Here is a 13687-nt window from a genome sequence, read left to right as displayed (position 1 = left end):
TAATAATACACAATACATTAATAAAATATTTTCCCATGATAACAATTATCCTCGTCATATAAACGAAAGAAACAATAAACTTATATGTCACGCAACTATATTTCGCCCCAAAAGCGTATTTATACAGACGGTCTTTTCAATATTCAATTTTATGAATGACATATTTTATTGTACTTCATTCTAGTTTTGAGATTTTAAATAATAATATTGAGTTTATTGAGATACTTAACATTTATAATGAAATTTTAAAGGCAACGAGAGTGTCTCACTTCTAAAATTTGATACATTAGAGATTCAATCTTTATCACGATTGGTTGTAAGTAACACTCAAGTCCGTATCAAATAAAAATCTTAGAGTCCTTGATTAGCACAACAGACAAAACTCTGTTATTTAATCATCTTAAATGAAGTACATTTCGTAATCCTGTTACAGACTATAGGATGAAACATGGACCATAATATTATGTTTTATTCACAACATACAAGTCTTGACTATTACTGGGATTCAGACGAATCAAAACGAATAACTAAATATCTTACAAAGAGGGAAAGTGACGGCAGAAGGCAATGCATTATATCAAAAAGAGCAATTTATTTACAGAATTAATGAATAGTGTTCGATTTTCACAAGAAAAAGATATTAGTTGTGTTTGAAAATATTACAGAAATGAACCATTTGTATACAGACAGCAAATTGCTATCAATTTGAAACATTGACGTGAATTCTTTACAACATTGATAGTTACTGACATGAAAGAACAATGAAATGTGTCAAACTCATGTTCTTTAAGTACCAAATAATAAATACGCTTTAATGTGTTTACTGTGGTCAAAACACTGCCAACAAAAGCAAAAGTGTGATATAAGTTGTCCACAATAGGATGTATCAATTGTTATGACCATTATCTTAGTTTATCTGGACAGGTATTTCCGTACATTTGACGAACTATATTGGATTTCGGCAAGAATATATCTTGGAATTAAGTTAATACGCCAAAATCCTTTCAATATGTTTTAATGTGTTTTCGGAAAGAACTAGACAGCGTTAATTGCCAAGATGTAAATTATAGCTGAATTGCGTTAAATGAATAATAAGTTAGCTTTAAAAAGGAAATAATGGACTCTGATGAAAATAACCTAGGATTATACAATCTTGTTCAGAATGTGTGGGAATATTACAAATATCGTTTGCTGCATCTGTCGGTGGCTTCTGGCGAAAAGCTGAAGAGTTCTATTGACGATGACGTCTTTGGTGAGTTTATATTTATAGAACTTTTTATAAAATCACCGATAATGTAAATGTTTGTCTTGTTTTTTTTGTTTTTTTTTTATCTAGAAACGCATATTTGTTTTAGAATATACATGTATGGTAAAACTAGATATATTGCTTTCGGAAACTTTATTAACGAAAAATCGCTCGTAGTCATCGATTATCTTTTTAATTCCATACAACTTAGTCTGTTTCACAGGTGAAAGCGAACATATTCATTATATCGTAACAACAATAATACCCCCTTTTCGCGAATGTATCCTACCAAATAAGACGAGCTAATGGGTTTGTATTAACATTAGCAACAAAACGGATGCTACATGTGTAGTTGGACCCGCTTAATCTTCCGGAGCACCTGTTTTGCTTAGTCTTTTGTTTTCCATGTTGTGATTTGTGTACTTATTGTTTTTCTGTTGGTCTTTTTCATTTTTAAGCTATGGCGTTGTCAGTTCATTTTCACCTGATAAAATTGGTGTCTTACGACCCTCTTTTTAAGTGTTATACTAGAGTCGATTTCATATAACAGGATAATGAAAATTGTTGATAATAAACGGATATTTATTAGAGCATCTTGAAACAGCTGAGCTGTTTATGAGAGCTTCATTTGTTCAATCATAAACAATCTGAAATTTACAGATTCAGTAATGCCAATTACTTACAACAGTTGTCTCTGAAGTATACACAATCTGATAAACTCTGATGAAACATTTCTAGTTCAAAAACATCTTTTCCTTAATTAACGACGATAGATTATATTTAACTTCAATAATCAAACGAGGATTGAGTATATGAAAAAGTATGTGCCTTATATAAATAAGTAATATTTAACGATTGTTACATTTACAACCAGAGCATGTGTTTCGCAATAGAGGCAACAGTAGTACACCGCTGTTCGACATTTATAAATCGATTGAATGAAAAAACCAAATCCGGGTTAATAACTAAAACTGAGGGAAACGCATGGAATATAAAAGATTTCGACACAACGGAAACACAACATTAAAATGTAACACACAAAGAAACGAAATATAATATAACAATTGCCATTTTCCTGACATGGTACAAGACATTTTATGCAGAGAAAAAACTGGTCGGTTTTGTTGCATGACATACTTTTTAATAGGCTTTATTATTCATAAATGTGTAGGATCAACCAAATCAGCAATTTTTAATACGAGCAAGTGCATGAGATTACATAAATGTACACGAGATTATATTTCATCATAAGATCCTCGTATAAAACGTTTCAGATCATCAAACCCAAAATCGCTTAATGTTCATGAAACTGTATACATGCATATATACTCTTTTATTTATATGCTTGCAAAGATAATTTTCAAGATCTGAAATAGTGGCTAGATCCGTCTTCCCTCAGAGCAGAATGAAATTGATCGTTAATCCATTAGGTAAAATGTGTTATGTGGCTATATTGACGTGCTACGTGTCAACAGATGTAATTTCCAAATCCATGGTGTTCAAAAACGTTCATTATTATATTTGTTTAGTTTCTAAACGTAATACCAGAAATCTTATGTGTCATTCAAAGTTGAATAAAACCTATAGTTTGCAGGACTTACACTTCAGTCTTTCGTCCGGGTTTATGCAGCAAAATCTAATATATTAACATCGAACACGATAACAATCTTGTGATTACGTAAGGGTCCAATATACCATACAAAAATATGGCAGTAGAAACTGCCGCGCTTCATTACAATTTGCATAGCCTACCTTAATGATTGTTAATTGGGTCCCAGAGACGATGAGCAAACAAAAATCAACTATCTAATCTGCCTGTTACTTCAAACAATCTTGTCCTTTGTTGATAGTTGTAATCAAAAGTTATTGCTAAAAAAATGTCTCAAAACATTATATTAAACATTTAAGAGAAAAACACCTCTAAGGTATATACATATATTTTAAAATTATTTTCAAACATATTTTTTTCCTTTAAAAGAAAAACATATTGGTTTGTACTTTATTATGTATGACAGTTGAGTAATCATTTGTTAGCAGAATGATTTTAAAGAGAAAACATACATTGTATGAAATAAAATTGTCCATTGAAGTAGCTACATTCACTTTGTTTATCTTATCTAATAAATGTAAAGAACACTGTATTAGATTAATTGTTACATGTTTTTGTAAAGTTTACAAATTCATATTCTTGGTGTTTAATTAATTTTTGATTAATCATCTAGATCTGTTACATCCTCATTTCGTATCATCGGGGATGCTTCAAATATTTGTAATTAATCATCACAAAAATTTGTATGCAATCCGCAACTTTTTTGGCACGTTGCGAACATGTATATATAATGGGTAAACATAAATATAAGATAGCTTTTAAGAGAAAAATGGACTCTGAAGAAAATAACACCAGATTATACCATTTTGTGCAGAATCTGAAGGAATTATACACACGTCGTTTGCAACAACTGTCGTCTGCTCTTTGCGAAAACCTGAATAATTCAAGTGACGATGACGTCTTTGGTGAGTTTTTATTCAAGTTGTAAAACACCGTTAAATAATAATTTTGCTTCTTTTTTCTGCCAAAATTGAGTTTAAGAGTATAAAAGACAAAACTAGTGTAAAAAAATAAATGTTGTCGTAAAAACTGTGACATAATTCGTGATCTTTCCATTAGCTTGCAATTCGATATAACTTTATACATCTGAAATGTTTTACTAAAATCGAGTTGATGGAAATGGTGTAATGAAAAATGTTGATAATAAAGGGATGTTTATTGGAACATCATAAAACAGTGAAGTTGTTTATGGGAGCTTTATTTGTTCAATCATAAACAATTTGAAATTTATAGATACAGTAATGCCATTCATTTACAACAGTTGCATTTAAATTATACAAAATAGGATAACTACTAATTGAACAATTTCAATTCCTTGAAAAACATGTAATTGAAACAATAACAGGGATTAAGAATAATCTACTTTAAATAATAGAGTAAAACGGTTTTTTTTCTATTATCATAGAATAAACATTTACTTTATTTTACTTTTCATAAACATGTGACATTTAACCAATTGTACAGATGCAATGGTGTATCGTGTGTTTCTGAAGTACTTCTCTGTCGCCATCATTAGACCCGCTTATACAGGTTTGGTATAACCCAAACCAACAACTTCATTTGTTCATGAGATGACAAAATATGTACATGATATAACATGTATCTATACCATATAAACGTAAATCAAGCTTCACAATTATTCACTAAAGCATTACTTTTCTCATTATGTGTTGCAATCAAATTTGTGTATACGTATATTTGGATAGTTCATGTATAAGTATTCATAGAATATTTGGACTTGCATAATATGACTTATTGCAATTCCGTCTACTCTCGGATGTATATTCAAATTTTTTATGTGACGTGCTACACTTACACATATTCGAAATTAAATTCTTGGTTTGCAAAGGGGGTGCAGAATTACTTTTTATTTCTTTTCTGAACAAAATGTCAAAACATAAATACAATTATGCTTTTTGAACAATTGAATACAACCTGTATAGTTTACACAACTTTAACCCCTAGCTTTATATAGGGGTTCATGATTCGGAAAATAAACTTTCGACATTGTTTACATTTGATAGATAATCATCTTATTTTTATACATGTTTACATTTGATAGATAATCATCTTATTTTTATACATAACTGAATATATAAAAAAAATATTGGGTTTCAAATCACGGGTTCGATATAACTATACATAATCTCACGTTCGCTTCAATGGTTTCAGCATTCCAAAACACAAGTGAAATTGGTGTTTTAAAAATAGGTTTTCAAAGGAAACTTTTCATTTTCCAAGTTGTTGTCTTTCCAAGAAACGAGAACGGCCCTATACAAAATAATCTGCATCTGTAAAGTCGCATTGTATTTCCTTAACTTTACAATGAGGCTTTCTTCTTAAACAACTGATTTTAGTAGTTGTTAACTTGACATCTTAATGACTATACACTTTGAACTGTCTCGTTGGTATCTTTCGGTTCCCTATATATTTTGACATGTTTAAAACGAAAAACGGTCACCGATCTTCATGTTGTTTAACCTTTTCTCTGCAATAGGGCCTATCCGGCCTATTCAATAATACTACCGATGAGTGCCACGCTGAGGCCTAAAGGCCAACGGAATTCTGACGTTACGTAATAATAAACATTACGTCAAAATGAAAGAGTGCTTGATTTGGAAAATGACTGGAGTCAATCTAATTTCAACGCCGTGGGTTCGGGTTTTGCCACCAAAGGAAGTTGAAAAAACAGAGTTTAACTTTAACCAGCGGGGACCAACTAGAATGCCGGATAAAAACTTTTACAAATTTATTTTATTTTCATCATCAAAACTACTTATCTGTATTATAAAGTATCAATTATAGAATATCTTCTCTTGGTACTTGTTGGTGTTTCTGTTTCCATGAAATAATCTAACAAAAAAAGAAAATTTTCCTTCTTTGAAGTCATAAAAAAGTTATTCTAAAAATAAATTCTCAGTTTAGAAGTCATAAAAAAATATTTTAAGAATAATTTCTTAGTTTATTAACGTGCGATTGAAGCAAGCGAGAGCACCTGATTGCTTGATACATGTTTGAAATTCTTTAAATTTCGAAAAATAAAATATAATCATGTCGCATTGTTGTTTAATTTTAGGAAAGTTTGTACTAACTAAAAAAAACATCAGTCAGAAATTTAAAATTGCCCATATCAATTATAAAATATCTTCTCTTGGTTCTTGTCGGTGTTTTTGTTTCATTGCACTAAACATTTCTGAATAAATTTAAATTTATATAAAAAGTGTCATTAGCTTAACAAAACAAATGCATCAAAAGACAAACTAGCACACAAAAATTCGAAGCACAAATAAATTTTGATAACGTTTACATGGTACACTTTTCTGAAAAAAACTAGAAACAGTCGATTTTTTAGACAAAACGCATCATAATGTGAATAAATTATAATTTGGAATTAAAATATGAGAATATAGCATATAAAAATGTTTTCAGAGTATCAAAAGAAAATAAATTTGGTGTCTCAGTGGTTACTGCACAAGTCTTATGTGACCATATAACTCAGTCAATGATTATTATAACGGTGCATCGACAGTAAGCACAAAAAATGGGAGACCCGAAAACACTCATATATTGGTAAAAATACAAGCTAAAAAGGAGCGTTGGTAAGGCTATGTCACAGTGAGTCACGTCCTATACAATTTGATTATTGATCCGACGTCTGATGAATGGAGAAAACTTTATTCTTATGTCAACATCACGTCAACCAAGGCTTGGTGAAAGTAGGTGGTGCATATGTAACCTGTTGCAAGAAAGAAATTGTTGTTTCCAAAAAAACATAATTTTTCAATGGCAGTTGAAATTACCACACTTTATCCCGATCTAACCACTCTTCGGAGTCTTCTTCTTGAATTTATTGTTTATTGATTATTGTCAGCTTTCATTAGTAAACAAAAATACACAATACAAAATTTCGGAAAAGAAATTACGCTAAGGGATCAAGGTACTAAAAACTTAATAAACAATATACAGTTTAATGTTTTTGTTATCAAAAAATTGGTTCTGTCATTCCAATTATTAATAGATGAAAAGCATTTGTTCATGAGGTCGAAGTCATCTATTTAGACAACTAATTATGAAAGACAGATTATAAATTCCAATTCAGTTGTTAAATAAATCATCATCAATAACAAAAACCAAAATATAAAGCAAAAATATGTTATTAAAAACACGTAAACCACGAGAGTTCAGTCAAATCCAGTCCACAGTCCGGTCAAGATATTACACTTTACCCACAAATCGAATAAAGCAAAGTTGATCATTGATGTAGATACATTCACTCTGTTTATCTTATAGAACAAAATGTTAAGTGTACTCTTCGGGACTAATTGTTACATGTTTTCTGTGAAGTATACACAATTCATATCACTGGTGTTTAATTAATTTGTGATTAATCATCTAGATCTTCAAAAACTGTAAAGTTTTAACAATTCGTATCAGTGGTGATGCTCAATTAATTTGTAATTACTCACCGAAAAATGTATATGTATTCCTTAGTTTGTTCTGTACTTAGCTAACATGTATACATAAAGGGTAAACATAATTAATCTATTTGAAAGCGTAACTTGACTATAATTTAGAAATGAATATTCGTATGAAGATCAACAACAAAACGTGTTTTGTCCGTTATTGATGCTATCAGATTACTGTCAAAGCAATAAGTCTATTCAGTAGTAATATGTGGGAAACAAGTTAAAAGTAAAACTTATTCTTTAAATTGCTAATTCTTGATCCTGAAGACACTTATGTCCATGTTTAATAACATTCTTGGAGTTTGACGAACATATCGATGTCTTTGATATCTAACCGTGAAACTGCAAAACAAAACTAAAATATAAAAACAAGGAGATGTAGTTTAATTGTCAATTAGATAACTCTCCACCAGAGACCAAATGACATAAAGGTTAACAATTATGGGGTACGCCTTTCCTGAAGAGAAAAAACAATACCACATAGTCAGCTTCAAAAGGCCCAGACATAACGAGTGCAAAACAATTCAATTGCAAAACAACAACATTGAACACAATAAAATATCAAATACGGCAAACAAACGACAACCACTATACATCTTTACTGTTCTTTTTTGTAGAAATTGTTTCCTGCATATACAATAATAATCTCAAATAATAGGCAGGCAGAATAATATAAAAACATATTTGATCTATTCATTACTATACTTTTCGCAACAACATTCTTCCTGATCCATTTGATTTTGATACAGTTATGCTTTATATTTTAATATTTGATTTGCCGATTTAAAGAAGGTGTGAAAACTTTAATAAATTAGCTGCAAAAAAAAATGAAGGAGACAAATTATTTCCTGTAATTACAAAAAATTAAGTGAAGTTGTAATTGACAGTCTATTGATAGAAAGTTTAAGAATCTGTTGAGCAACTGTCATTTGCATGTGAATTAAAAGTTGATTAAAGATGTTATGACACAGTCAATACGTCATTATTGTTTAATGGCATTATCAACTACATGTACATGTAATGGTGGTTCATATATTGATATGTAAGTCTCATCTATTACAAATCAAATATCAATACAAATCAACAGTAGAAATAAGTTTACTCGTAGAAACAAAATATAGTAGGTAGGATCACTGATCAAGTGTTTAAACCATTGTCTTTGATCTGTTAAGAAATCGACATGTCTAAAACGCGGACTGCGAAGAGGACCCCTAAACTTAAAAGGAACTTTGACGAAAACAATAATTATAACATTACTGTTCTATCAATATGAAATTCAATAAAAGGAGACTTTTTTTATGACATAGTACAACTTATAGCTAACATTCAGTTGTAACTATAAATAAGATGTGGTATGATTGTCAATGAGACAATTCTTCACAAGAAAACACACGAAACAGAAATTAACAACTATAGGTCACCATACAGCCTTCAAAGATGAGTAATTCTGTTGTTAGTACAACAGTTGACTGATTGCGGCATCTTACTTAGTATTCGTTAAGCAATTATATATCATATCATATTTCATTTATATTGATAAAAACATTAATTTAAGCTTCATATGTCGTCAAAGCAATGACTTGTATTAGTTATTCTTCTTGTATCGATATTTGCCTTAATATGCTTGGCCCTAAAATGTTGATATTTCATATCATTATGAAATTAGAAGCAAACAGAACAAGCCTTTCTATGGAATATGGATTCTATGATATTTCGCTGCTATATGATGGCTATATTTTAAGCAAGAAGTAGAGATCGATTACGGAGAGGGACAGAATTATTCTGGCAAATCTTTCTCTCGATTTAGCGTTATATTGTTTTAAATAGGTGAAATATTATAATGATTTAAGATGCTGAACCAGTTTTTAGATACATCTTTTTTTTTATTAAGACGAAAATGTACAATTATAAATATCAGAACTTGCATTAAAAGAATTATCACTATCACCTAATTACAAATGGCACAATGTCTACTTTGATATATAAATATATTATATTCGTTATAACTGCTTTGTTGATATTCGAAGCATCTGTAACAAACATTGTGAATAAATTCACAGTTTTGCCTTTAATTCACGTTAGATATTGACATCATTTAGAGGTTAATTGTTGGTAAATTACACGGACAGGACAATAATTGCAAATTTCTTTGGTCGTTAAATTATACGAGAGAGCCTACAATTGATAGAGGGAAATTCATTTGTTTACTGATTGAAGGTTGATACGTTTAGATCGTGACAGCGGATTAATCTGATTAATCTTACTTAACTTGAAAGAAAGTAAAATTGTCAATACTTTTTTGTAAGGATAAAATATCGTGTACATTAAACAAGTCTGACAGGAGATATTTTAGATCCTATATGCAAGGATAGATGATCATAGATAGTCGAATGTATGAAATTGTGTTTTTTTTCAAGGATTTTAAATTGATAGATGCTATCTAAACTGGATACTAAATAGAAAAAGTAACAATGCAGTGAGAAAAAAACGAGCAATATAAATCGTTCAAATAAGGCATTCTTTTTACAGTATTTTGTCAAAAAATAATATAGTTCATCGTATCAAGGTAAGTGTCATTTAAAATGATAGATAAAAATGAAAATGCATATTTTTACTATTATAATTTCTTAACTTTTGGAATATTTACCTCGGCATGGCGTGTTATCATGAAAGGTGCAACAAACTGAAATTGCAGACACCATTTTTAATTTTAAATATCTGAGAGATCATAGTGTTGACACATTATTTCTTTAACACAAATGAGCATTTATTATTTTATCAAACGTTTGTCAAACAATAATAGATCAAACGATTTTCGAGACATTTTGTTGTTGCTAAAAAATCTTTCCCCGCGTAATTGATACAAAATTGTAATAATAAGGACTTTGAATTCTTTATTCAATGTTATAGCTATTCATTTAATGTGCACGTTTCCTTATTAATACGAGACAAACATGAGTATATAGACGAATTCCGATGTAAGTGTTTTAAGAAGATCTCTAAACTATTGCTTTTTAAATGATAATTCTTTGACCATATTTCTATCGATTTTAGTTGCACTCTGAACAAATATTTCTGTATCAGGTGTGTCACAAATAAAATCTTTTGAAAGGAAGATGGTAGTGTAAACAATTTAAAAGATAAATGAAATGTACCATCATTTTGTTGTAAGTCTCAGTTCTCGACAATATATTAAACAACATTATACACATGGTAAAACTATATTGATATATAAAAAGGAGGACCACTCTGTACAGAACTAGAAGAGACTATAACATTAAACATTAACAAAAAATCGATTATTATAAAACTATTTGTTAGTATAGTATATACACAGAGACAGATTAAAACATTTCCACTTTTATCTAAAATATTACACCCCAGTTCTATTGTTAAAATTCATAGTTTTTATTTCTAAAAAAAAAAGGGTAAATTAAATAGATCTATTGTTACGAATAACAATTGATTTGGACCACATGGTGGAAAAGGCGGCGTTTCTGGAAACCCCTGCTGCTAACTCGAAAAACACAGTTCATTGTTATTCATAAAAATAGAAATTGATTATTTGTTTAGTAGCTTGAACATAAGAAACCAGTAATAGTGTTCACTACAAGTTGTTAACACAAATTTATACAGTTTTCTCCATACCATGTATCTAATAGGTTTAACAGTTTGATATCAAATTGTCTTTCTTCATAATATGCTAGAACAACCACATTATTAGCACAAACTTTTTTATCCTCTATATCAATACCACACTCTTAAAATTTCAAGAAAGAAACCAGGTCATTTATATAAAGTTTTTAAATAGCATAGGTGATAATAGACATCTCTGTTAAAGACCACTGACATTAACCCATTCTTATCAATGGTCATTTAGAGAAATTGACTGTATAGCAGTACAATAATTTACACCTAGTCCATTTAGCTTCGTTCGTATATTTCTATTTGTAGTATCGTATGCATTTTTAATACCAATTTAGGGACAAAATGCAGAATTACGAAGCTTTGTAATGACATCCATTATGTTTTTAATAAGAGATGATAATTGAGAATAGTGGTCAATTTGGACGGACATGAATCGTGCTCGTCAACCTTTATGTAATAAGCATCTACACATTGTGTTAGTCCTTCATTTAAAATATCACAATAAGGCTTCCAGTTATACTTATTTTTTCTTTTCTTTTATATAAATTTGAATTTTTCACTATTAATTAATTATTTTGAATGTAGCTTAATTTTACTTTTCATTATTTTGTTTGAAATCCGTGATAAAAGAATTACGTTTAAATTTTTAAGGTGACTTAATTATAGACCCAATGGGTCGGGTGTATTTCATTGTGTATATAACATATTTTACTGAAATGTGATTACACATGTCACTATAATAAAAAAAAATACTTACTTGCTTACTTGCTTATACGAAACACAGGCTTATGCAAAACCACGTAATACAAGTGGACGCGCGGAAATGACACCTTAGTGTTAGGTACAAATGTATGAGTTTGATAATAATTTTGTTCCATAAATCTGATGTTTGTTTTGAACCTAAAGCAAAAAACAGTTCTTAGAAAAAGTTATGTGGAAAATAAACCCATCATAGATACTAACTAAATTTAGTATATACCCCAGACGCGCGTTTCGTCTACTAAAGACTCATCAGTGACGCTCGATTCCAAAAAAGTTAAAAAGGCCAAATAACGTACGAAGTTGAAGAGCATTGAGGACCAAATTTCATAAAAGTTTTGCAAATCTGTTCTAGGACAGTATGTAGAACACAGTCTGTCATCCTAACACCTTTTAGTTCTAACCTATAGCTGATTTCGTCAGTTCTACCTAGAACTGATCCTGACAGTTCAACCTAGAACTGATCCGTACAATTCTATCCAAGAACAATTTTATACAGTTTTACCTAGAACTGACCAAATCTTTAGTCAGTTATACGGCTAGAACAGTTCAACGAATAGAATTGATTCAGTCAGTTCTATCCATAGAACAGTTTTAATATTTTTTTGTCTTAAAAATTAATAAGTCAATAGAATCGAATATATTATAAAAAAGTTCTAATCAACGATGATAATATGGGGACGAAGTCCCCAATAACAGTAGAAAATTCAATAAAAAAAAAAATCGGGAAAATTTCCCGAATTTTTCATTGTACTAATGAACTCAAAATCGTTCAATTTTTTTTTTGTCATGTTTTGAAATCCCGGACCTGCGCAGAAATCTACAATGTACTTCCTTTTTCCGGTCTTGTAAGAATATTTGAGTAAAATATTTATTTATCAGTCTAGAATAAATAGGAAGGAATGCAATTTCATTTTTAACAATTCCTTGATATGAAAAAACGTTACCTGATGATATAGTCCAGTCAAACTAAGATTTAACCTCAAACTAATTGCAACAGAAAATGTTTTAGTTCTAATCTATAGCATTATGCCCTTTATATACACAGAAAAAAGTCCCATAAAATCTAACTTGAGGAAAACTCAAAATCAGCACTTTTAATTTCCTATGGAAATTAACATTGGAAGGGGAGATAACTCTTACAAAAATGAGTCTTTTTTGGTCAGTTTTTGGTTGTTTTTCTTGAAATGTATGTACAGTATGATACTTTGATGGGGTTATAAGTTTGTATTTGACTGAAATATATAATCTTCTGTTCATGAAATGTACAAAACCAAAATGGTATGGGTAGTTTTATTTTTTTCATGCATTTTTCATTAAAGAATTTGCAAATTTGAAGCTTTGTAACCATTTTGAAAAAATAATGTGAAAATTTGGTAATGTTTATATCTGTATAGTATATTATTTCAGCAACTTACCTATCTAAAGAAACTTTAAACCACAAAAAGAAGAATACATGCTTAATTATTTTTATTAAATTTGAGATTCTTTACCTTGACATGTTGAAAAATTCAATAAATGGTCAACTATTGAATAACGAAATCTAGATTATAGCTTGATAAAATATATGAAAACACCTTAAGAGTTGTTTATTATACTGTAAAGACCGCTAAAAAATCAAAAATCAATACATTCTGATGGATAGAAGCGGTAAAGTTATAATTTTGTATCAATTTTTATTGATATTTCTGCCTTTTTTGCAAGAGTTATCTCCCTTTTCAATACAAATCTACATAGGAATTTTAAATGGTGATTTTTTTAGTCTTCCTCAAGTTAGATTTTATGGGACTTTTTTCTGTGTATATTTGGGGTATAATGCTAAAGATTAAAACTTAAAAATCTTCTGTTGCAATTACTTTTAGGTTAGGGTCAAATTTATGCTAGATTGACTGGACTAATAGCGTATCTTTGTTTACATTGAATATGACGTCATAGTTAAATAACGTCACAACTAAAATC

General features: G+C 29.7%; 1 protein-coding gene across 1 annotated transcript in view; it reads left to right on the top strand.

Moving 5' to 3' along the window:
* The first annotated feature begins 1050 nt into the window (after positions 1-1050).
* Positions 1051-13687, top strand: part of LOC134717663 (pleckstrin homology domain-containing family G member 7-like) — a 109413-nt gene continuing 96776 nt past the window's right edge. Inside the window, exon 1 of the mRNA XM_063580163.1 lies at positions 1051-1252. Within this exon, the coding sequence (XP_063436233.1) occupies positions 1117-1252 (136 nt within the window). The 5' untranslated portion in view covers positions 1051-1116. The remainder of the gene's footprint in view (positions 1253-13687) is intronic.

This window comes from Mytilus trossulus, chromosome 1 (assembly GCF_036588685.1).
Source record: "Mytilus trossulus isolate FHL-02 chromosome 1, PNRI_Mtr1.1.1.hap1, whole genome shotgun sequence".
Lineage (NCBI taxonomy): Eukaryota > Metazoa > Mollusca > Bivalvia > Mytilida > Mytilidae > Mytilus > Mytilus trossulus.
The sequence above is the reverse complement of the archived record's forward strand: the minus strand, read 5'-3'. Positions and strand labels throughout refer to the sequence as shown.